Source organism: Cetorhinus maximus, chromosome 3, assembly GCF_964194155.1.
Source record: "Cetorhinus maximus chromosome 3, sCetMax3.hap1.1, whole genome shotgun sequence".
Lineage (NCBI taxonomy): Eukaryota > Metazoa > Chordata > Chondrichthyes > Lamniformes > Cetorhinidae > Cetorhinus > Cetorhinus maximus.
Window position 1 is genome coordinate 26,723,654 of NC_135881.1, and position 27,086 is coordinate 26,750,739.

The following is a 27,086-nucleotide window of genomic DNA, read 5'->3' on the forward strand; positions in this document are numbered from 1 at the left end:
AGAATAGGAGTAAGTCTGAAGATTGGGAGAGTTTTTGAAAAAAGCAAAGGGCCACCAAAATGTTGATAAAAAGGGAGAAAATGAAATACAACAGCAAGCTAGCCAGGAATATAAGAACATATTGTTAAGAGCTTATAAGTAAACAAAAAGGAAGAGAGTAGCTAAAGTAAACATTGGTCCCTTAGAAGCAGAGACAGGAGAAATTATTATGAGGAAAGAAGAAATGGCAGAGAAACTGAACGAATACTGTGTCTATCTTCATTGCATACCTGTAATAGAGGGTAACCTAGGTGCTAAAGAGTGGGAAAACTAAGGAAATTAATATCAGTAGAGCAAAAGTACAGGAGAAACTTTAAAGGACTAAAATGTGACAAATTCCCAGGACCTGATGGTGTATGGCCTATCCCTAGATTCTGGAATGGTCCCAACAGATTGGCAGTTAGCAAACGTAACAGCACTATTCAAGAAAAGAGGGAGAGCAAAAACAGGCAACCACAAGCCAGTTTGACTGACATCAGTTGTCAGGAAAATGCTGGAATCGATTATTAAGGAAGTTTCACCAAGCACTTATAACACCATAGTATGATCAAAGTCAACATGGTTTTACGAAAGGGAAATAGCATTTGACAAATTTAGAGTTTCTTGAGGGTGTAACAGTAGGGTAGATAAAAGGGAACCCGTAGGTGTAGTATATTTGGATTTCTAAAAGGCATTCAATAAGGTGTGACACAAAAGGTTAAAAAGACAAGGTAAGGGCTCATGGAGTTGGAAGTAATATATGAGCATGGATAGAGGATTGATAAATAGATAGGAAGCAGAGAATGAACATAAATGGGGCATTTTCAAGTTGGCAGGCTGTGACTAGTAGAGTGCCGCAAGGATCAGCGCTGGGGCCTCAGCTATTTACAATCTATATTCATGATTTACACAAAGTCACAGAGATTAATGTACCTAAGTTTGCTGATTCAAAGCTTGGTGGAAATTTAAGTTGTGAGGGCAACACAGACAACACAGGAAAGCTGCAAAGGGACATAGACAAGTTAACTGAGTGGACAGCAAGATGGCAGATAGAGTATAATGTGGGGAAGTGTAATGTTATTCACTTTGGACCTAAGAATAGAAAAGCAGAAATTTTTTAGAAAGGCGTGAAACTTGGAAATGTTGATGTTCAGAGAGATTAGGGTGTGCCCGTACAAGAAACTCAAAGTTAGGATGCAGGCACAGAGGGCAATTAATGGGCAAACGGCACGCTGGCCTTAATTGCAAGGGCACTGGAGTACAGGAATAAAGTCGTCTTGCTACAATTGTACAGGGCTTTGGTGAGGCCACACCTGGAATGCTATGCATAACTTTGGTCTCTATATTAATGCAAGTTATATCCTTCCTTAAGAGGCAGTACAACAAAGGTTCACTAGATTGGTGCCTGGTATGAGGGGGTTGTCCTGTGATGAGGTTGAGTAAATTGGGCCTACATTCTCTGGAGGTTAAATGAATGAGAGATGATCTTATTGAAACATTCAAGGTTTGGAAGGGACTTGACAGGATAGACACAGAAGTTGTTTCCGCTAGCTAAGGAATCTAGTACAAGGGGACACAGTCTCAGGATCAGTGGTCAATCATTTAGGCCTGAGCTGAGGAGAAATTTCTTCATTCAAAGGATTCTGAATCTTTGGAATTCTCTACCTCAGGGGGTTGTGGGTGCTCTACCATTGACTATATTTAACTGAACAGACAGATTTTTGATTTTGCTGTACCAAGGGATATGGGGGGAGCAGGCAGGAAGCCCAAGGTCAGCCATGATCATATGCAATGGCAGAAAAGGCTAGATAGGCCATATGGTCTACTCCTGCTCCTATTTCTTGTATGGTCTTGTGGTCTCATTCAAGAAACCATGTGTTCAAGATCAGATTGCAGTGAGGGCAACTGAAGCATTATGTAATTGCTCACTGCGCCAATACTTATCCCACAGCTTCTCCTCCTCCATCACCTCAAAATTTTCCATGAAGCTGAACGCCTCACCCAGGACTTATTTGTGTTCCTCTTCACCATGTTCACTACCTTCAACACAATCAACCTCTTCAGATTCCTCAAGCATTGATTCTCCACAGCAAAGGTCTCTCCTCGTTCCACTCCTCTGTTTTCTCTTGCTGTACACACCAAGTTACCTCCTCATTATTTACACGTTATCGCTCAACAGTATCATCTAGAATATAGGATTGGCTTTCACATGCACACAGTAAATACAGCCCTGCCATTTACATAGACCCTAATCGCTCCAACTTACAATCAACATTAAAATTTGATCATTCCTCCTGTAAGCAAAATCAAAGCATCCTCCAGGTATCATAAATATCCAAGTGCCTCCAGCCTTGAATTCCTCTACCTCTCCATTTGCCATCTTAAGATAAACTCAGAAGTGTGGAATATTAATATACTTCTCAAACCTGACCTCAGCATTTTCCCTATATTCATAACATCTTGATGCTCATCTGCTATAGAAACAGCAATAAAATAAGCACCTATAATTGAATCACAACAAGAACATAACAGAAATAGTAGAAGGTGTAAGTCATATGGTCCCTCAAACCTGCTCCACCATTCAAAAAGATCATGGCTGTTCTGATCTTAGCCTCAATTCCACTTTTCTACCCCTCCCCCATAACCCTCAATTCCCCTATAGTTCAAGTTCTGGCTATCTCAGCCTTAAATATACTCACCCTGCCAAGCCCTCTCAGAATCTTATGTTTCACAAAATCACCTCTCATTCGTCTAAGCTCCAATGAGTATTTCTCCAACTTTCCTCATAAGACAACCCCTTCATCCCAGAAATCAACCTAGTACCCTTTCTGAACTACCACCAATGCAAGTATATCCCTCTTTGAATAAGGAGGCCAAAACTTAATGCAGTACTCTTGGTGTAGTCTCACCAAAGCCCTGTACAGTAACAGCAAAACTTCCCTACTTTTATACTCCATCCTTATTGCAATAAAGGGCAAAGGGTCCATTTGCCTTCCAAACTGCTTGCTGTACCTTCATTGTAACCTTTGGTGTTTCATGTGTAAGGGCATCTGGGCCCCTCCATACTGCAGCATTCTGCAGTCTTTCTCCATTTAAATAATAATTTTGCTTTTCTATTCTTCCTACCCAAGTGGATAACCTCACATTTTCCCGCATTATACTCCATCTGCCAAATTTTGGCCACTCATTTCACCTCTCCCTCAGCAGCCTCTATGCCCTCCTCACATCATCAGCAAAATACAATACACTTGGTCCCTTCATCCAAGTCCTTAACACAGATCATAAATAGTTGAGGCCCCAGCATTGATCTCTGTGGCTCCTGAACTAGTTACCATTTGCTAACCTGAAAATAACCCAGTTATCCCGGCTCTGTTAGCTAGCCAATCCACTATCCATGCTAATATATCAACCCCCAATACCATGAACTCTTGCGTAGTAACCCTTTTGTGGCACTTCATCATATGCCTTTTGGAGATCTAAATGCTACTGGTTCCCCTTTATCCATCTTGCTTGTTAAATCCTCAAAGGATCTCTAATAAATTTGTCAAACATGATTTCCCTTTCACAAAACCATGTTGACTCTGCCGGATTGCATTATGATTTGATAAGTGTCCTGTTACAACCTCCTTAATAATGGATTCTAGCATTTTTCCCTATGACAGATGCTAGACTAACTTCCCTATAGTTTCCTACTTTGTCTCCCTCTTTTTTTTGACGAGGGTTGTTACATTCCCCAATCTGCAATTCACAAAAATTGCCGGCTTGGCCTACTCACCTTGGGAGAAAGTGCTCCTAAGACAGGATCTTCATTGTGAGGTGGTCAGGTGCAGGCTGCAGTCGGGCCAGCCGACCCAGGAAAAAGTTCAGAGGTAGCCACAGGGGCTGCCGAATGCCAGACTGTTTAAAAGGCCCACCTCGGTGTGGAGGGGGCTTTGTATCAGTTAAAATAAAAATAAAAAGGACCTCCAGTGCTCACCACTCACTCCCCCACACACTGTCCATGTCCCATCCATGCCACCTCAAGCACCCCAGTCACACTTATGGCCCTTCAAACTGCCTGTGCCAAACTATGCCCCTCTACCCAATCCCCATGGCCCCAAATACCCCCATGCCAAGCTATGCCTGTCCACCCTCCCTCATGCCACTTAGGCCAAACTGTGGCACTTACATGCCCATTGATTCACCCTGTACTGCACAGAACCAATGAATCTCTTTGCTATGCAGATCATTATCCACTGCTGAGATGTATTCCTGCATGCAGTGAATACTGCACAAACCTAAGCTTTTGATGCGACCTTTATAACAGCAATATGGAAATAATTTATTAAATTTAGTTAGTAACATAGAACGGGCTTTGAATATAAGAATTTTTGTCAATTAAAAATACTGTTGCCTTGTCATTGTTAGCAGCAACTATGTACTGAAGACGTGCAAATTATTTTTGATATTTTCAAAGTAAAAATTTTTGGCCACTTTAGAAACCATTTAGCTGCAGTCCAGAAGGCGATGTACTTATGTTACATTATTCTACTCAATTGAGTCTTTTTCATTTAGATCTGCAATGTGCAAAATAATGCAAGTTCTTCACACGTTTTTAAATTTTCTGTTCCACAAAGTCACTACACATATTCAAAGTTATCTAAAGAAACTGGATTATATATAATCTGCAAGAATAACATGTGCAGCCCTGGTAACTTCATGGAAAGGATGCTGTTGCCCTTGAAAGTGTACAAGAAAGGAGGAATTACAGATATCATAAATTTAAATGATAAATTTAAATAAGGGGGAAAAAAATCAAGGAATGTGCCATGTTTTTCTTTGTAAAAGGAAAGGCTTCAAGGAAATAGCAGATGTTTTCAAGTTCACACAGGAAATTACTAAAACTTGCTCAATCTACTTGTTTATTGTGGTAAAGGTTTTAAACATCAGAACAATACAAGTTGGGAGAAATGCTTCAGTCAACAGGCAAACAAGCTATGAAATAAGTTATTAAAAAATTCATTGAAGACGACATAATAAATGCCAGAGGCAACTGGATACATTTGCATGAAGGGATTGAGAGATATGATCAAAAGGTCAGTAGGAGGTGCCTACCTCTGAAAAAGGAACAGGTCTGTTGGACCTCATGATTTTTTCCATTTTCATAATTCTTTTACATGGCAGAACACAGGAATTGAAAATCTCAACTTAAGCAGAGCAAAATAGTCACATTTTAACTTTTCCAAGTCTGATTTGAAAAACAAAATCCTAAATGCCTACATGCAAAACTTTTGAAATATCAATGGAGAAATCTTGCATTTGTATGTTAACTGCCATCACAGGGTGCACTCAGCAGCAACTGCAGTGACAATACACATTTAGTAAAATTGACTCAAATGACTGCTTCAAGATAAAAATCGAAACAAGTGTATTTGGCTGCTACAAGAAAGTCACAGGTTTTCTCATATCCCAATATATTCTCCAGTAATCCTAATTATCTTCACAATGACATACAAGGCACAGAGTTCGATAAATGGAAGCAGCTATCTGTAAAACTTTTGCAGCATCTGCTTCTTAGATTACTACTGATGTTGCAGTGCAGTTATAGTATTGTTTTATATATAAGACGGCAAAAGAAATAGGAGCAGATGATGACAATACAGCCCCTAGATCCTGCTCAACATTCAATACGATCATGGTTGATCTTGCGTTTCAACTCCACTTTCTTGCCCACTTCCCATTCCCTGAGAAACCAAAAATCTGTCTATTTCCCTTAAATATACTCAATGATGGAACATCCACAGCTCTCTGAGGTAGAGATTTCCAAAAATTCACAACCATTTGAAGAGGTTTCTCCTCATCGCAGTAAAGTCCTTATCCTGAAACTGTGTCTGTGTTCTAGATTCCTCAGCCACAGGAAACAACTTATCTGCCTACCCTGTGAAGAATCTTTTTCAATGAGATATGCTCCTGGCATAAGGATAGAGATTTGGCTTTGGGGCACTGTTCCATTTATTATCTTGTGCAAGACTGCAAACCAGCCATTTTTCTTAGATGTTGGGAAATGTGTATCCCAAGATACAGTTGGATCTCCTCATCCATAACACAAGTGTGGGTGATTTTGGGCCTGCACTTAATACACAAGCAAGGATTATCAGCTTGTTTCCAGCCAACTAGACAGGCAAAGATTCATGGCTAAAAACATGAGAAGTAGGGATGCTTTCACTAGCAGTTAATCTTTTCACCAACCCTACCCCACTTACTCTGTTGGCCTAACAAGGTTCTGTTATTGAGGAACTAAATCTTAGCAACATTATAAAGGTGAGTAGATAACATCACACATATTTACAGAAGTAATTTAAAAATCCATAAAAGCTAAAGTAGCAATTCCAAACTGTGTAGGCATAAACAGTCTGGAACATTTAATTTATTTGCAAAGATTGAATGTCATTGTCCTTGAAATGCTACAAAGCCAAGGTACGAAGAATTCCAGATATCATAAATTAAAATTCCATGCATCTCAATCAAATAAAAATTCATGTCAAAAGTCATGACTTGAAATCAATGATTTTAACACCAATAGCTGTCCTTAAACAAATTAAAACTGATAAATTGATAAGTTTTGAATTATACAATACATTACACCATAAAATTACTTTTAAAAAAATGTAAAATCAATTTGTACTTAAATTTAAACAGGTCTTCCTGTCCTTTAGTATTTTGTTTTTTCCATCAACTTTTCAATATGGTTAGTATCATCTCCCTTCACTAGCCAACTGAACAGCTAAAATATGCATGTGCTATTAACACAAAGCAGTGCTTCCGTAATCAGTCTTTAACAACAATTTATGGATCATCAATGGGGAGAAAACAAGTTTTAAAAAAAATGAAAGAATGCAATGAAACGAACTGACAAAGCAGACTTCTACTTCCTACTGATTTTGAAGTCTCTTTAATATGGGTCTGATACAAATTAACTTCAATGAGCTCTACAAAAAAAGTCATCTGGTCGTAAAATACAGTACATGGTCAGTTTTATGTAAGTTTGCCAAAAGGGATGCAAACCAGGACAATCTCAAACTGCGACACAGGATTGAAGTGTATTAAAAATCTTTTTTCTCATCCATTGTGCCGTCTTTTTGCTCAGGTTTATAGACATTTTGAGCACCAATGTTGGCCTCTTCACTTCCATCTGGTGGATCTAATTAATTAGGCAAGGAAATCACTGCAATTTTCATACTGCCCTCTTTATTAATAGACGTTTTTTTTTCCCAAGCACTGCACTTAGACTCAATCTCACAGCTGCTACATTTGAGTTCAGTATTTTGTAATGTCTGGATAATTGGAATAATGGATTAGGATGCTGATGTCACCTGACTGTTGATGAACATGTGGATAATATCACCCTCAGATTAAGTTCACAGATTAATACAAGCAAAATGTCACAACACAGACACTTGTTCTGCATATAGCTAAGATCCACGTTTCACGTTCCTAACCATGCAGCTATCTGCTGCTCTTTCTTATTGCTTTCAGAATTTGGAATTTTGCTCAACTGTTCGACAACTAGTCTATCGCATAGCTTAATTTACCAGAAAGGCCAGATATAAACATTTAGATTTTGCCAATCAATTCAGCCATCACTGATATTAAAAAGCTCCCCACTTCCAAGTCATGTCCAGCTGTCATATCAACAATTAAAAAAATATATTTGAACTGTAACTATATCTAAAAATTTCAGATGCATTCGTGAACATGGTGAAGTGTTTTGTCTGTATACAGGACAGCTCAACACCTCAATTCATTTTAAAAGCCGTCTGTTGAAATACAACCTGACATCTGGTTTATACAACCATAACTTTTGCATGGTCACAGCCAAGACAGACAAGGAGAATCCAGGTCACACAAGTTCCAGATGACATTTTAAGTTCTATGCTCAAGTCGCGCTCAAGTTGTACAACAGTAATTATGATCGCAATATAAGCTCCAACTGTGCAACAAGAGGAAGAAAAAAGGTCTGAATTGGCCAGATCCATGTTATAAGGTTTCAATCCCTATAAGCACAGCAAAATGCTTTTTTAAAATCTTATTTTGCAAGCAACAAATTCATTGTCCTTTTTAAAAAAAAGTCACAAAGGTTTGGCTGATATTGGAAGTCAAAGAAGTTAGGTCCAGTTCAACAGTAAACTCACATTGGATTGAATAGCCCAAATTATAATCTAATACCATTTGCTAGTTTTTTTTTAAATCTCATTCTTTTTTTCTTTTAGAGTATAAAAGCAACTAAGTTGCTCTAAACCTTCTTAAATCACTGTTTAGACCTCAGCTGAAGTACTGTTCCAATTCTGGGCACCACACTTTACGAAGGATGTAAAGGCCTACAAGGAGGTGCAGAGGAGATTTACCAGAATGATGTCAGAGATGAGGGACATCAGTTAGGTGGAGAAAATAGGAAAGCTGGGAGCATTGTAGCTAAAGCAGTGAAGTTTATGGGGAGATTTAATCAAAATGATCAAAATTATGAGGGATTTAGATGGAGTAACTAAAGATGAACTGTTCCCATTGGCAAGACAGCCAGTAACCAGAGGACACAGAATCCAGTTAATAGGCAAAAAAGGGCCTGAGAGATGATGAGGAGATGATTTTTAAAACAACACAGCAAGTTATGATGACCTAGACGTCTTTGCCGTATCACTGACATCTTGCCTCGTTCACACTGGCAAATTGGAAATTTCTCGAGGCTATCAAGAGACAAAGGCCATCAAGTGAAATTAAAAGAGACACTGTTGCACCTGTGCACTCACCAACTAACATGGAACTTAGGAGCAGGAGTAGGCCATTAGGCCCTTCGAGCCTGTTCCGCCATTCATGGCTGATGTGGCTGTGGTCTCAACTCCACTTTCCTGCCAGCTCCCTGTAATCCTTGACTCACTTGCCAATCAAAAATCTATCTAACTCAATCTTGAATGCGTTCAATGACTCAGCCACCACTGCTTTCTGGGGAAGAGAATTCCACAGGCTAATGACCCTCAAAATATTTCTCCTCCTCCCCATCTTAAAAGGGAGACTTCTGATTCTTAAACTGTACCCCCAAGTTCTCATCTCCCTCACAGCAGGGAACATCCTCCCAGTATCCACTCTATCAATTTCACTCAGGATATGTTTCAATAAGATGACCTCTCATTCTTCTCAACTCCAATGGGTATAGGCCCAAACTGTTCAACCTTTCTTCATAAGATAAGCCCCTTCTTCCCAGGAACATTCTCTAAACTGCTTCTAACACAATTGTGTCCTTTTTCAAATAAGGAGACCAAAACCATACACAGTAGTCCAGATGTGGGGAGAAACCAAGCCCCTTTTGTCAGCAAGGTAAGTGGGTGAAGGAGTAGGGTGGCAGGTAAGTGGGTATGGTGGGTTGGGAAGATAGTTAGTTGGGAGGAGGGGGAGGGGATGTAGTCAGGGGTCCAATGGGGAGTTGGGGAGTCAGTAGTATAGTCACCCAGGAGTTAGAACCAGTTTTAATCCTTCGAACTATCACTGGGTACCTATTCTGCTAAGTGAGTTTGAACGAGCTGAAGTCTCCGACTCTAACTCAGAGTTTCTTAGGTTTCCAGACACAGTGTTATTGCCCAAAGGAAGTTGAATCTTTCCGGGCAATTTCCATGCAGTGTGTGGACTTACGAGGGGTCCCCCAGCAGATCTTCTGGGGAACAACCATCCGGAGACCAGAATATCTATGCCAACATGAGCATGAGTAGACCATACGATCCATCAAGCCTGCTCCATCATTCAGTACAGTCATGACTGATGTTTGGTTTCAACTTGACTTTCCCACCCTCTCCCCATGGTCCCTTGATCCCTTGAGAGACCAAAAATCTGTCTATCTCAGCCTTAAATATATTCAACAGTGGAGTATTCACAACCTTGTAGGGTAGAGAATTCCAGAGATTCACAGCCCTTTGAGTGAAGAAATTTCTTATTTCCATTCTAAACAATCGGTTATTTATCCTGAAACTGTGCGCCTGTGTTCTAGATTCCCAAGGGGAACAATCCATTAGTGTCTACCCTGTCAAGCCCCTTCAGAATCCTGTATGTTTTAATGAGATCACCTCTCTATTCTTCTAAACTCCAGAGAATATAGGCCCAATTTACTCATCCTCTCATCATAGGACAACTCTCTAATCCCAGGGACCAATCTAGTGAACATCTGCAATACAGCCTCCAATGTAATTATATCCTCCCTCAAACATGGAGATTAAAACTACACAGAGTACTCCAGGTGTGGTTTCGCCAAAGCCCTGTACAAATGTAGCAAGACTTCTTTATTCCTGTACTCCAATCCACTTGCAATAAAGGCCACCATGCCATTTACTTTCCTAATGACTTGCATGTTAACTTTGAGCTCCTTGTACAAGGATCCCCAAGGGCCCCTCAACATTCGCATTGACTAGTTTCATGCCTTTGAACAAATATTCTTTTTTATTCTTGGAATTTTCATTGTTTTAAGTGTGAATTACCTCACAATTCCCCTGCCACCTTGTTGCTCAGTGACTTAACCTGTCTGTATCTCTTTCCAACCTCCATGTTCTCCTCACAACTTCAAATCTCTCCTAGCTTTGTATCATCAGCAAACTTGGATACATTACTCTTTGTCTCTTCATTTAAGTCAATAGTATAGATTGTGAATAGCTGAGGCCCCAGTGCCAATCCTTGTGCCACTCCACTTGTCACAGCCTGCAACTTGAAAATGCCCCATTTACCCAAGCCATTTGCTTCTTCAAAGAAATCAGCAAAAGATGACTAAAAAGGGAGAAATTGGAGTCTGAGAAAAGACTAGTAAGAAATATAAAAACAAACAGTAAAAGTTTCAACCAGTGCGTAAAAAGGAAAAGAGTAGCTAATATGAGCATTGATCCCTTAGAGGGTGTGACTTACTTAGTTTCCCTGGTCCCATGCAGAACAATGGGCAGCAAGGCTCCAGCAATGGCCCCTGTCCAGCACAATTTATTTTGCTTCAGCCCAGGTGCTGTCCAACTCTTGAAAGTCCTCCTTAAATGTACTTCACCAGGTCTTCCTTGGCCAGCACAGTCGTCTTCTTCCATCTGGTGGTGTTCTGCCAGTCTCAATTGTCTCTCCGTCACAATGCCTTGCAGGTGCTTCTGACCAGTTCTCAGTAGCATTTCTTTGTTGGTGATGTTGTCTCTCCATGTGGTCCCCAGGATCCTATATAGGCATCGCTGGTGAACGATGACCAATTTACATGACACCTTTGCTGTTCTCTTCCACGTCTCGCTGGCATTAATTGCCATTGGTACGACTATGGACATGTAGAGTCGCAGCATCATGGCAGTGTTGATGGCGCTGGGTGCCCAGACCATGTGGAGTAGGTGGAAGACAGATTCTGCTGTGTCAATTCTTGTGTGGATATCGATCTCTACGCTACCCTCCCTGGAGATGTTTCTTCTTAGGTGGTGGAAGTGGTCGATGTCCTTGATGTTCTGTTGCCCTATGGTGATGGGAGGGCCGTCTTGTTGCTGTCCAGTCATCACTGTCTTGGTCTTCTCACAACTAATGTGTAGACCAATCGTGGCACCACTAATTTCAAGACTGCCTTTCATTTCTTAGAGTGCACGCAATTGTTCGGCCAACAAGGCAATGTCGTCTGTAAAATCCAAGGCCATCAACTGGAGGTATTTCCAAGAGAAGAAACGGCAGAGGCATTGAACAAGTATTTTGTATCTGTCTTCACAGTAAAAGTCACAAAAAGTATGCCAAGAATAGTAGAAAATCAAGATGCAAAAGGGAGGATGGAACTTAAAATAATCACTATCCAGCCACAAGATGTCCTTAACCCAAGCACTGGGCAGACAACACAACCTTTGGAGCTCCCAGTTGCAACTGCAAAGAACAGTATCTATCCCCTTGACTATACTGTCCCCTATCACTACCACATTCCTTTTCGCTCCCCTCCCACCCACCCCCTCACACTTGAATAGCATCCTGCACTATGCTACCATGCCCAGTTTGCAGTTGTTGTTCCCATCCACGCAATTAATAAGTACCTCATACCTGTCAGTTGAAGTCAAGGGCTGAGGCTCCTCCCAGGATCCCAATACCTGCCTGAGTGGAAGTCACAGCCTCCTGTTCCTGAGCACTGAGCAAGTGTAAAGTTCTACTTAACAGGAGGGTGTGACTGCTTCCTGGAACAAAGTGTCCAGCTAACTGCCCCTCTCTGATGCCCTACAATGTCTGAAACTCAGACTTAAGCTAAGCAATTGAGCCAGAGTTGCTCAAGCCGCAAACACTTGCTGCAGATATAGCTGCCCGTGACTGCAATGCATTGCACAGATTCCCACATGCTACAGTCACAACACCACCAGCCCTGCCATATCTGTCTAACCTTGTTTGATTTATATGATTATTTAATTAGTCACTAATTAGCTTACGTAAAGTCAGTCTCCTAGCTTAGAAACAGCAACTAGGAGGAGTGGGCCATTCGGCCCTTCGAGCCTGCTCTGCCATTCAATATGATCATGGCTGATCCTCTATCTCAACGCCATATTCCCACTTTCTCTCCATATCCCTTGATGCCCCTAATATCCAAAAATTTATCAATTTCTTTCTTGAATATACTCAGTGACTCGGCCTCCACAGCCTTCTGTGGTAGAGAATTCCACAGGTTGACCACCCTCTGAGTGAAGAAATTTTTCCTCATCTCTGTCCTAAGTGGCCTGCCCCTTATCCTGAGGCTGGCCCCTGTTTCCAGACTCCCCAACCAGGGGAATTATCCTCCCTGCATCCAGTCTGTCTTGCCCTGTTAGAATTTTATACGTTTCAATCAGATTCCCTCTCATTCTTCTCAACTCTAGTGAACTAATCTCTCCTCACACAACAGTCCTGCCATCCCCGGTATCAGCCTAGTGAACCTTCACTGCACTCCCTCTATGGCAAGTATATCCTATCTTAGGTAGGGGGACCAAAACTGCATGCAATACTCCAGGTGTGGTCTCACCAAGGCCCTGTATAACTGCAGTAAGATATCCCTACTTCTGAACACAAATCCTCTTGCAATGAATGCCAACATACCATTTGCCTTCTTAACTGCTTGCTGCACCTGCCTGTTTACTTTCATTGACTGGTGTAAAAGGACACCCAGATCCCTTTCTACATCCACATTTCCCAATACATCACCATTTAAATAATACTCTGCCTTTCTGTTTTTCACACCAAAGTGTATAACTTCACATTTATCCACGTTATACTGCATCTGGCATGTGTTTGCCCACATAACCTGTCTAAATCGCCCTGAAGCCTCCTTGCATCCTCCTCACAACCCTGCCAAGTTTTGTGTCGTCAGCCAACTTGGAAATATTGCATTTGGTTCCCTCATCCAAGTAATTTAAATATATCTTGAATAGCTGGGGCTCAAGCACTGATCTCTGGGGTATGCCACCAATCACCACCTGCCACCTGGAAAAGATCCATTTATTCCCACACTCTGTTTCCGGTCTGCCAACCAATTGTCAATCCATGCCAGTATATTACCCCCAATCCCATGTGCTTCAATTTTGCCCACTAGCCTCTTATGCTAGGACCTTATCAAAAGCATTCTTGAAATCCAAATACACCATATCCACTGGTTCTCCCTTATCTATTTCACTAGTTATATTCTCAAAAAACTCCAGTAGGTTAGTGAAGCATGATTTCCCTGTCACAAACCCATGCTGACTTTGTCTAATCCCGTTAATGCTTTCCAAGTGTTCTATTACCACGTCTTTCATAATAGAATCTAGCATTTTCCCCACTACTGATGTTAGGCTAACTGGTCTGTAATTCTGTTTTTTCTCTCCCTTCTTTTTTAAATAGTGAGGTTACATTTGCCACCCTCCAATCTGTAGGAACTGCTCCAGAGTCCATAGAATTTTGGAAGGTGACCACCAATGCATCTGATATTTCCAGGGCCACTTCCTTTAGTACTCTGGGATATAGATCATCAGGCCCTGAGGAGTTTTCAGCCTTCAACCCCATTAATTTCTCTAGCACCATTTTTTTACTAATACTGATTTTCTTCAATTCCTCCGTGTCACTAGACCCTTGGTTCCCTAACATTTCTGGGAAATTATTTGTGTTCTTTTTTGTGAAGACAGAACCAAACTATGTATTCAATTCTTCTGATATTTCTTTGTTCCCCATTATAACTTCCCCCGTTTCTGACTGTAAGGGACCTACGGTTGTCTTTGCTAATCTTTTTCTCTTCACATATTTATAGAAGCTTTTACAGTCAGTTTTTATGTTCCTTGCAAGTTTACTCTCATGCTCCATTTTCCCCTTCCTGATCAATCTTTTTGTCCACTTTTGCTGAATTCTAAACTGCTTCCAATCCTCAGACTTGCTGCTTTTCCTGGAAATTTTATATGTCTCCTCTTTGGATCTCATACTATCCCTAATTTCTTTTGTAAGCCAGGGTTGAGCCACCTTTCCTGTTTTATTTTTGCGCCAGACAGGAATGAATAATTGTTGTAATTCATGCATACATTCCTTAAATATTAGCCACTGCCTATCTACTGTCAACCCTTTTAGTAAGATTCCCCAATCCATCATTGCCAACTCATGCCTCATACCCTCGTAGTTCCCTTTATTTAGGATCACGATCCTAGTTTCTTCACTCTCCATCCTAATGAATAATTCTATCATTTTAAGGTCGCTCTTCCCCAAGAGACCCCGCACAACAAGATTGTTAATTAATCCTTTCTCATTGCACAATGCGCAGTCTAGGATAGCCTGCTCTCTAGTTGGTTCCTCAACATATTGGTCTAAAAAATCATCACGTACACACTCCAGGAAATCCTGCTCCACAGTATTATTGCTAGTTTGGTTTGTCCAATCTAGATGTAGATTGAAGTCACCCAGGATTACAGTTGTAGCCTTATTGCACGCATCTCTAATTCCCTGCTTAATGCCTTCTCTTACATCTCCATTACTGTTTGGAAGCCTATAGACAATCCCCACTAACATTTTCTATCCGTTGTTGTTTCTTATCCCCACCCAAGCAGATTCCACATCACAATTTTCCGAGCCAATATCCTTCCTCACTATTGCATTGATTTCTTACTTTACTAACAATGCTACCCCACCTCCTTTCTCTATTTGTCTGTCCTTCCGAAATATTGAATCCCCTGGATATTCAGTTCCCATCCTTGGTCACCCTGCAGCCATGTCTCCGTAACTGCAACTATAACATAACTGTTATATCTATTTGCACTGTTAATTCATCTACCTTATTGCAAACGCTCCGCACATTAAGATACAATGCCCTTAGACTTGTCTTTTTAACCTTGTTAGTCACCATAGCTTTATTTTGCACTATGACCCCATCTGTTTTTCGCCCTTGTTTTTCCTGCCTACCACTTATGCTTCTTACTCTTATGTCTTTTGTTTCTATCCATGTTTCCCCCTTCTCTATCTCCCTGCTTAGGTTCCCATCCCCTTGCTACTCTAGTTTAAATCCTCCCCAACCGCACTAGCTTGCAGATGAACGAACACTCACCAGCAACTGAAAACAAAGCAAAGGATAAAAGCAACTCCTTCTCCCCCACTCTGTGCCAAATTCCCATTTGCACCAAGTTCCCGACTTGGCACTTAGTTCACGAAGCACTCGGTTCTCAAATTACTATACTGCCCATAGTACTCTGTTGCATAGTTAGCCTAATGCTAGATTAGGTCTTCAACTGTATCTAAAAGGTGTTTCCCTTTAGAAACAGTTTCTTGTAATTAACTTGAATCACGGCTTTTGCTGACTGAAAGGTCAAAAATATAAGCATGTCCAAAGGATTCAGTCCTCTTTGATCCACAGTGAAAACAAAAGCCTTCTCAGCCATACCTGAAGTCCATATTTGAGAAACTCCTGTTTTTTATTTGTCGAGAGTTGAGACTTACTACCTTACCACCAGTTTCAATTCATGTATATTCAATGCAGGTGAATTTTTATTCTATTAAGTTCTCTTACAAAACTACAGGGACAATTAAAAATAATTATTCAAAACAAAGACGTACCTTCTTTGATCCAGCAAATCCTTCAGACTCCAAGAAAAAATAGGCAAAAGGCATCAGCACAAACAGGGAAAGGTTGGAGAACAGGGATACAAGATTCCACAGTCCTAAAGTAGACATGACCAAAAATATTTTACATAAATAAGGGAATATGTAATAGCCCTAAACAAAACTAGTGATGTGCTTATACAGTGAAGTATTCTTAAACCAACTACATCTGCTGCGCTCTACACCATTAATTCACTATCTTCTTCAATTTAAGAAGCGCATATACAAACACACAAAATAATGAATATGGTAACAAAACTAGAATCAAGTTTAGAAGTTAAAAATAATTTGTCAATTCCTAGGTTTGCATCTTCAATTCTTCAAGAATTTTTTTTTAAGTAAAGATATTTTAATATGGTACTCAGTTTTGACATTATAAGAAAATGTGTGTTTTGCTACATTATCATGTGTTAAGAATTTCACAAAACTATCATATTTTTCAGAATATTATTGTGGTTTATTATAAAGTAGGTTTATGAGTGTGGATGGTTCTGTCTGCGTGATTTAATTGAATTGGAGTCAGGTAGACTGCAAGGTTGAAATTCTCAAAAGAAGTTAGATGTAAAAGGCATTTGAAATGCTAATGAGTAAACATGTATGAGAGCAGCATGTAGGGTGTGAAGGAAATTTGCATTTTTTAATAAGTGCAGGGGTAGTTTATGTTTCAAAGGGATGATAGGATGTTTACAACTAACAAGATAAGCAAGGTCAAGCAGTATGTTTCCCAAAGTTACTGACCATATTGGCAACATGAAAGATTTTTATATTATGGGAAAAGTTAATTTCCAAAGATATAGAACAATGAAATTTACAGATTAAAGAGAGAGAAAGCATATTGGGGTGGAAGACTACGTAAGGGTATGGCCATATAAAATTCTGAAAGGTACACCGTGACACAAATTTGGAGGAAGCTTCTAGCCACTTTTGCATCAGTCTGCTGTGTCCAGTAACTAAAGTCTTCAGAATTCCACTGTCCAGTGGGTGCATGTGGTAACCTTGCTGGATTACTTACCTAAATTTAAAATCTAATTTGGACTGTTGCCTTAAAGAGGGTGTAGTTTGGAGTCAGGTTAATTTGGGATTTTGGGATTTGTTATAGTATTAAGTAACTGTAATCTTATGGAGGTGCTTGAAATCATTTATTTTGTTAATAAATGTTTTAATTTTGTTTTTTTTTAAATCTCTAAAAGGTGTTCGTGGACTCATTACTTCTGAACTCAGTGCACAAATCTTCTTGTAATAAATAGAAATTGCAAAACCGCTATGATAGTGTGGCCAAGTTTCCCTTGGCACATCATAACAAGACCTACAAGGTGTAATGGGAAGCCAGCAGTCTAGATTTATACATCTAGTATATTATAATCTCGCTAGTGACAAAAGTGCTTTGCGCATGTACGCCTCTCAGCCAGCATTACATTGTACGTTGACAGTACAGATAGGAGCACAGACTCTCTCAAAAAAGTAAAAGTTAAACTTCAAAAAATCCCACAACACTCTTAATCCTCATTCAGTGTTAAGCGTACATAGTGTGAGATTCACCCTTAGAGGAATCTCCAACTCATTAGATGTTCTTGGAAAGTCAGCCGTGGCTCTGTTGGTAGAACACTCACTTCTGATTCACAATGTTCCAGGTTCAAGCGCTACTCCAAAGCTTGAGCACAAAATCAAGGCTGACATTCCAATGCAACACCAAGGGGGCATTACACCATCAGAAGTGCCGTCTTTCAGATGAGACATTAAACCGAGAACCACACTCGGCTGTAAAAGATCCCATGGCACTACTTCGAAGAAGAGCAGGATAGATATCCTAGCTGCTCTGGCCAACTTTATTCCTCAATCAACCTGACAGAAAATAAGATTATCTGGTCATTACCACATCACTGCTTGTGGGAGTTTGCTGAGCACAAATTAGCTGCTGTGTTTCCTCCACTACAACATTGACTACACATCAAAAAATAACAATTCAGTGGCTGTAAAATGCTTTGAGACACCCAGTAGTTGTGAAGGTGCAATATAAATGGAAACCTTTTTTCTTTTAATTGATTTTCCAGGGCAAAGGACTAGTCACATGGAAGAAGCTTCCAATATTGCAACTTATATGTCACAAAACCTCTCAGGAAGTTGCTGTGGCTGTTCTCAGATCATTGTGGAACAATGTTTGTAGAGTAAAGGGTTAACATCAGGAGCATATATGATGCTAATGTAATAACGATGTCAGATCACATGACTGCTCCATCCTTGTGTAGAGGTCCAAATGTGTAAATGCTTGCTGTAAATAAAGAATAACGGTTTTGAGAAACTACAGACTCCAACAGAATACTTTGGGAGAATAGACAATTCCCAAAACCCCTACCTAGACCCTGACCACACAACGAAGCATGGTACCAGTGAGTAAAGGATCAAGCAGACCTTAAAAGGATACATGACTGGAAAGGAAAAGAATCCTTGAAGGACAAAAGCAAAAAAAAAATGAAGACTCGCCAGGACATCGGAACATTACAGGAGAAACAGTTGCAAGCTGAGACACAGACCTGGTGACCGGGTAACAGTGAGAACTAGCCCGAAGTAGCAAGCAGCAGCAGAGAAGCAGGAACAATTCCAGGACTCAGCAGAAACATGAAAACCACACGACCACTCCCAGAACCATTTCAGGGTGCAGAAGGCTCACAACAGGCCCAGGGGCAGCTCGAGAAAAGGGTTCACAAAGTATAGAGCTGCTTCAGGATGAATTACACAATAAAGATCAAAAAGACAAGATCAGAACACCAGTTTATGCAGTAGGATCTATCACTGCTGATGTGATAACATGGATTCAACTTCTTAGGAAGAAGCCCTACAAGCTTTAACTCTTATTATTTCAGGATCCATCTCAATGTAATAATAAAGGGCAAAATTAATAAAAGGAAGCAAAAACCAGGCAAAAGCATGGATTCATTTATCAATGATCTGCATAGGCAGGCAGTGAGCTGCAATTATGGAATCTTAAATGGCTAGCTGACTTGTGACAGGGTCGTAGGCAGAAGACGGATCATTATCAGATCTCAGGCAAGGGAGGATTTAACAATAGTGAAAGCAGTGCAGATCACAAGGCAAACAGAACTCAGGAAACAGAGTCGGGTGTTTGTTCATGGGGAAGGAGAGGCCTCATGGAGAAGATAGAGTTCACTAGCCATAAAAAAGAAAGCACACCAAGGCCTAAGCCTGCCAAGATGAGGAAAAGCGTGCCAATTGCCATTTTGAAATATCTTTGATGTGGTGGGAACAAACTGCACAAATTAGAAAAATCTCCAGCAGTGGGGGTAGAGTGCCACAACTGTGGAAAAACAGGCCATTTCAAAACCATTAGTTACTCAAAAATGCTGACAACCTGTAAAAAGACGGACAAAATTTTAAAACCGAGCCACATACGAGAAATGGAAGAGCCACAAGCAAGGAATTAACCTTCCTGGGGAAGGTAAATGATACTGTAAACAAGTATTAGAGTATTAAACTCGAAATGGATGGGTACCCCCACAAAGTTGAAGGCGGACACAGGAGCAGGGGTTTCTGTTTTATCAGATGAAGTCAAATGGCTTAAGCAGATTATACAACCCATATCTATCAAATTACAAAGTCCTGGTGGGACAACTTTAAAAGTCAAAGGCCAACTCGCGGCAAAACTGAAACATAAAGATCAAGAAATCCTCGGGTATCACTTTGACATTCAAAACCAAGAGTGCTCTCCACTAAGTAAAGAGGCATGCCTAAACTGGAATTAATTTATAAAGTGGCTCAAGTTGCTGGTGAGAACTATAGCAGTACATTTCAAAATGAATTTCCAAAATTGTTTACAGGCCTAGGGAAGTTAAAGACCAAGTGCCACATCACTCTACAAGCTGATGCTAAACCAATTTGCCTCTTTACACTGAGGAAAATCCTTCACCTACTCTTGGACAGAGTCATGGGTGAAATTGAAAAGATGCAGCAGCAAGGGGTTACTTCACCGGTCACCATACCAACAAAATGGTGTTCAGGAATGGTTACTGTCCCAAAGTAAAATGGCTCTATGGGAATCTGCATGGATTTAACTCAACTAAACAAATATCAGTGAAACATGAGATCCACCCAATGGCCTCAGTGGATGAGAGTCTTGCCAAATTAGGCAAGAATACTCTATTCACCAAATTAAATACAAACAGTGGATTTTGGCAGTTTCTTCTGGACAAAGAATCTAGATTGCTGACCATGTATATAACACCATTTGGTCGTTATTGCTTTAATAGGTTACCATTCAGAACTGCGTACGCTCCAGAAATTTTCCAGAGAACAATGTCTCACACTCTAGAAGGCACGGAAGGAGTGATATGTGGATACATTCTCCGCAATAGAAGAACATGACCACAAAGTCAGAGCAGTCCTGACAGTCTTTCAGGACGTAGGCCTGTATGTTAACTGAACAAAAAATGTTGAGTTCGCCAAACCTATGTTCAAATTTCTAGGTCACATAGTACAAGCTGAAATCACAGTTGACACAAAAACCAAAAGCAGTCACAGAACTTCCAAAATTCAGCAACATAATGGAGTTTCAAAGGATTCCTTGGGATGGTCAACCAGGAAGGCAAATTTCTAACAAATTCAGCAGAGGTCAATGAGCCCTTGGGACAGCTGTTGAGACAGGGGCAACAGTGGCGTTGGAATGCAGACCATCCAAATACTCAAAAGGATGAAACAACTTTTAATCTGTTCTGAAATCTTGGCACATTATGACCCAGAATTACCAACCATAGTGGCAGCAGATGCATCGTCTACAGGTCTGAGGGCAGTTTTATTTCAAGTGCAGAGAGACAGCAAGCATAAACCAGTCTACTATGCCTCTAGGTCACTGACGGAAATAGAACAACAATACACCACAATAGGAAAAGAAGCATTGGGAGCAACGTTGGTGTGCAAAAAAATTTCAGGCTATGTCATGGGAAAATCCAAACAGACCACAAGCCACTAGTCATCCTTCTGAACATGAACAAAATTGCAAAGATGCCGCCCAGAATCCAGCAGTTCAGAACAAGGTTGATGAGATATGACTCCATCACACAGTATGTGCAAGGCAAGTATCAAACAACAGCAGAGTGCAAGAACTCAGCAGTCAGTCAGTCAGGTGGCCAGGCATTACTTAGTCTATAGAAGAAGTAGAGATTTCAAACTGTCTTACTGGTGTCATTAACAGCCAAGAACAAAAAGAACCTCCTACTTTTCCATCAAGGCCATAGGAGCACCTAGGAATGGGCTTATTTAAATTTAGGGGGAAAAACCTTCCTTATTGTCATTGATCACTACTCATAATGGATTGAAGTAAACAGAATCACAGCAGAAGCAGTCATCCAATTCCTCAACACATAGCATACCAAACATCTTAGTGTCTGACAACAGCAAATTGCGGCCCAATGAGCTATTCCGCAATTTCGCAAACGAGACGGACTTTGTTCATGGAACAAGTTCACCTTGCTGTCCTCAAGCAAATGGACGAGCTGAGAGAGGGATACGAGCCATCAAAGACTTATTGAAGAAATACAAAGACCTTAATCTAGCACTTGAGTTATCAAACCTCACCATTAAAAATGGTTCTTCACCATTAGTTATTAATGAGCAGCAGCTTGATAACACAGCTTCCATCTCTGGAACAAAAACTCAAACCCAATATCACCACAAATGTCCATGAGAGGCTAAAACAGCGTGAGGAAGAACAGGGAAGCAACCAGGCTCAAAACTGTAATAACAGGCATAAAGCATGTTAGTTAACAACGTTGAAGCCCAGGAAGACAATATGGGTCCAAGACAACAGAAGGAAGGCACAAATCATTGAAAAAGCTCCACAACTAAGATCATACAGGATTGAGACAGGCCAGGGTATCATAAGGGGAAACTGCAGTGCCTTAACATCCTTGGAGAGAAAGCCAATAGAAACTTGGGCTTACTACTCAGATCCCGAAGAAGAAAGATTTAGTACAAGCTCTACAGCCACCCAGAAGAAGAGCACTCACACCAACCTAGGGGAGAGTGCGGAATTGTCCTTGACCTCAAAAGGAGGTCAGGACGAGACCAGGGAGATTGGTCAGGGAAGCTCAGAGACTAACCCTGTGATGTCCGAGACATGTCTGAGGGGGAGTGGTTACAAGCATGTAAATATGATAGGGGTAAAGACTCAGGGGGAGATATAGAGTAAAGGGTTAACATCAGAAGCATACATGATGCTTATGTAATAATGATGTCAGGTCACATGGCTGGCAATTAAGAGGGATCTGGACAAAGGAGAAGCTCCAACCTTGTGTAGAGATCCAATGGTGTAAACACTTGCTATAAATAAAGAGTAATGGTTTTGAGAAACTACTGACCCAAACAGCATACTTCGGGAGAACAGATAATCTTCAAAAACCTCATCTAGACCCCAAACACACAACCAAAGGGTGCTGATCCACTCTAGCAGTGTGTGGAGGATGTCATCTGTAGAACAAAGGCTTGCACAGCCAAAAATTTATATTTTTAGTTTTACAATATGCTGCAGCTCAACTTGTCCCTACAGCTAGTACACTGGTTTTTCACGCTGCCTTATTGAGTTGGCTACAGTAATTCCTCACAAAGTTGTGGCTCTGTTCCTGAAAACCATGACTTTAACTGAAACGAGTTTAAGTAAATCATAGGTTCCTTTAGACATCTATCTCCCAGAAAACCAATGTACAAACTGAAATACTGTACATATTTACCAGCTACCACTCCTAGCTGAAATAATTTGCAAAATAAAATACATCACTAAATATAAAAGAACTACAATATACAATGTATATTGTTTAGAGAAATTACTCACCTCCAATACAGTACTTTTAGATTGACCAGGCTCCATCTAGTGGCAGAGATCAGTCACTGCAGGTAGCTAATGTTCCAGGACTATCTGCACGAATCAACTTTTGCCACTAGATGGAACCCAAAGCTTCAGTGCGAATACAGAAAGTAAGCCAGGAGCCAGAAAAGGAGCAACTGAAGAACAGACCCTGGAGACTAAGCTAAGAATGGAGGCCAGGAGTCCATAAGGCCAAGAGTTGGCAAGACCAGGCGCAGGGGGAAGAGGGACTGAGGGAGACGGTGGAAGCACTGCAGGGAAGGTCATGTGAGCAGGCAGGCCACAGAAGAGGAAGTCTGTGGCAAACAATGTTAAAGTGAAACTGACAGCAATAAACATTGTTTATACAATATACATTGGCACTACTTTATTAACTATGTTAAAGTGAAACAATGTTAATTAAGTGAGTCGATATTAAGCAGGAACTTAATGTTTTCCAGAAACTGAGCCAGCTTGAAAAACACATGAGGTCATATTGACATGAATTGCATTTTCTAGCTTCGATATACCATTAGCTAAGTCTCCCATTAAGAAAACTTCATGGAGAAAAACTTTGTTGGTAGCGTTTGGTTGTGCAATGTTACCTGTGCAACCACATACGATTTTAAATCGAACTGAACTGATGGAAGGTGATGCAATATGTGATGCATCCATTAACAGTTGATCAGAGATCATGGGCAAGGTGAGGAGAGTGTGACTGCCCTTGACATCAAGGAAGTGTTTGACAGGGTGGCATCAAGGAACCCTAGCAAAACTGGAACCCATGGGAATCAGGAGGAAAACTCTCCACTGGTTGGAGTAGCACAAAGGGAAATACTTGCGGTTGTTGGAGGCCAATCATTTCAGTTCCAGGACATCACTGCACAAGTTCCTCAGGTTAGTATCATAAGCCCAACCATCTTCAGCTGCTTCATCAATGACCTTCCTTCCATCATAAAGGTCAGAAGTGGGGATGTTCGTTGATGATTGTACAATGTTCAGCAACATTCAAGTCTCCTTGGATACTGAAGCAGTCCGTGCCCATATACAGCAAGACCTGGACAACATCCAGGTTTGGGCTGGCAAGTGGCAAGAAAAACTTGCGCTGCAGGCAATGACCATTGCAAACAAGAGAGAATCTAACCATCACCCCTTGACATTGCCACCACTGAATGCCCTCACTATCAACATCCTGGGGTGGGGGGGCTTACCATTGATCAGAAACTGAACTGGACTAGCCATATAAACACTGTGGCTACAAGTGCAGGTCAGAGGGGTTAGGAATCCTGCAGTGAGTAATTCACCTCCTGACTCCCCAAAGCCTGTCCACCATCTACATGGCACAGTCAGGAGTGTGATGGAATACACTCCACTTGCCTGATTGAATGCAGCTCCAACAACACTCAGGAAGCTTGATCCCATCCAGGACAAAGATGCCCGCTTGCTTGATACTCCCTCCGCCATCGACACACAGTAGCAGCAGTGCACACCGTCGACAAGATACACTGCAGGAACTCACCAAGGCTTCTTAGACAGCACCATCCAAACCCACAGCCACTACCATCTAGAAGGACAAGGGCAGCAAATGCATGGGAACACCACCATCTGGAAGTTTCCTTCCTTGCCACACATCATCCTGACTTGGAATGATGTGTGTGTGGCTTCACCACACTTTTTGAAGGACAATTAGGGATGGGCAATAAATGCTGGCCTATCCAACAACGCATACATCCCAGAGTAAAAAAAAATGTAATGTTATGTGCAAAAGTGTTATTATAAGTGTGTGCATTATAAAGTTTAAGAAAATAAAGATAATTTTATCAATACATTTGAACAAAAGTACAAAGAACACAGTTAAAGAGTGACTGCGACAAAATGGACAAAGCCATCAGCTCGAATAGGGGGGGTGGTAGAAAAAGAGGCATGAAGAAAAAAGGATTTAATTCCTAATTCATCACTGATTTAAGATTCTCAACAATGTTACAAGCATTGACAGAGCATTAAAAACAACTCACTTATATAGTATCTTTAACATTGAAAAACATCAAGGCATTTACTGCTGTGCCAAAGAAAGAGGTGACAAAAGGCTTGCTCAGAGGTAGGTTTTAAGAAGGGAAGAGAGGCAGATGGAGAGCCAGAACTGTTGAGAGAATTTCAAGGAATGGGATTTAGACAGGACAGTTGCCAAGGGTGGGCGAAGGCAGGGGCCAACACAAGGCCAGAATCGGAAGAACGGAGAGATTTGGTAGGGTTATAGGGCTGAAAGGGTAGCATGGGAAAGGCCATGAAGGGTGGCATGCCTGAGAATAGAGACACTGGGGACCAGGCACCAATGTAGGTCAACAAAGACAAGAGTGATTGCTAAGCAGGACACAGTACAGGACTAGATAGAAGCAGCAGCGTTTTGGTAAAACTGAACTGGGAGTCTGACAATATTTGGCTGTTCAAGCTTGAAGGCAACAGATGCATGGAATCAAGGTTCAGCAGCAGATTGTTTGAGGAAGGGGTTGAGGTGGGCAATATTATGGTGAAGTAGATGGTCTTTGAAATGGGGACAATATTGGGTGGGAAACTCAGCCCAGAATCGAATACATCAAGATATTGTTGCAAGTGTGACAAAAATATAACAATTTTCATAATATTTTTCTGGTTTATTGTGAAGTAGGTTTCTGGGGGTAAGTATAGGTAGTTCTGTCTGTGTGATTTAATTACTTCTGGAGTCAAGTACATGGCAAGCTTGAAATCAAAAGAAGCTCGGTGCTTGACATGCTAATTAATAAATATGGATGCTGGCTTAGCATGTAAGGTATGAAAGAAATTTACATTTTTAGATAAATGAAGGGCATGTTGGATTTCAAAGGGATCTTAGTCTGTGTACAAAAGCCAGATATGTATGGCTGAGGAGTGTGTTTATTTTTCCCCAAAGGCTACTGACAATATTGGCAACATGAAAGATTTTATATAATGAGGAAAATACAGTTTCAAAGACATATGGAACAACAGAATTTACCTATTAAAAGAAGGGAAACATATACAAAAGGAGAATGAAAGGCTGTGTGGAAAAGGCCATGTAAGATCTAACAGGAGTGTGTGAAACAACCTTCAAGCAGCCTCCAACCAATTGTGCTTAAGTCTGCCATATAAAGTAACTGAAGTTGGAGACACCCATTTGGAATTCCATTGTCAAGTAGGTTGCTGATTTCATTTTAAATCTAAAATCTATTTTAGACTGTTGCCTTAAAGGGGGTGCAACTGGGAGTCAGGTTAATTATGAATTTTAGGAGTTGTTATAGTCATAAGTAATTGTGGTTTTATGTATGTGCTTGAAATATTTTGTTTTATGAAAAATATTTTAATTTAATTTTTAAAATCTCTAAAGGTCTTGGTGTACTCATTACTTCTGAATTCAGAGCACACATCTTCTCGTAATAAACACAAATTGCAAAACCGTGCAAGTTTCCCTCATGGATTTGGTCCACCTGGCACACATCATCCGCCACATCATAAGATTCTCCAGCAACAGTTGGGCAGAGTGGAACCAAATGAGGGTAGACCCACTCATTTAATTCAAGATCATTATTTAAGGATTTAGTAGAGGATAGGGAGGCTAGAAATGGGGCAAAAGGCAACAGTGGCCTTTTTTGAGGAGGACGAGTGTGATTATAGCAGCTTTTAAAACATCGGGTCAGTATCTAAGGAAAAGGAACCATTTACAATGTCAATTGTTTGGGAGCCACAAAATGAAACAGGCTGGTCAGCAGTTTAGCAGGAATGAGGATCAAGAAAGGCAATAACTGCCCTGAAATTAAATATTAAACCTTACTTGCCATCTGTAAATTTTTAACTAATCTAGAATAAGCCTAAACCTTCCTCTTCCAAATATCCTTGTCAGATATAAGGCAACATTTTGAAGAATTTAGGCCCAGGAATTTGAGGACTTAAGGACACTGCAGCACAGGAATCTGGGCAGGCAGGTTGGAATTTGGAGTGGGAAACATTTCCACTGGGTCTCTGTCCTTTTTCCTCAATCCAGGAATTCTACCTGAAGTGAGCCCACATACCCTCTATCTCATAATATAATTCCACCAGCTCCTCCTCCAGTACCTTTCATGCAAAGTGTGTCTGCGTGCAAGGGTCAAAT

General features: G+C 40.8%; 1 protein-coding gene across 2 annotated transcripts in view; it reads right to left on the reverse strand.

Moving 5' to 3' along the window:
• lmbr1 (limb development membrane protein 1) overlaps positions 1 to 27,086 on the reverse strand; it is a 251,981-nt gene that overhangs the window by 173,827 nt on the left and 51,068 nt on the right. For both annotated transcript variants that reach the window (XM_078537206.1, XM_078537213.1), the window contains exon 5: positions 16,051 to 16,154. In XM_078537206.1, the coding sequence (XP_078393332.1) occupies positions 16,051 to 16,154 (104 nt within the window). The remainder of the gene's footprint in view (positions 1 to 16,050; positions 16,155 to 27,086) is intronic.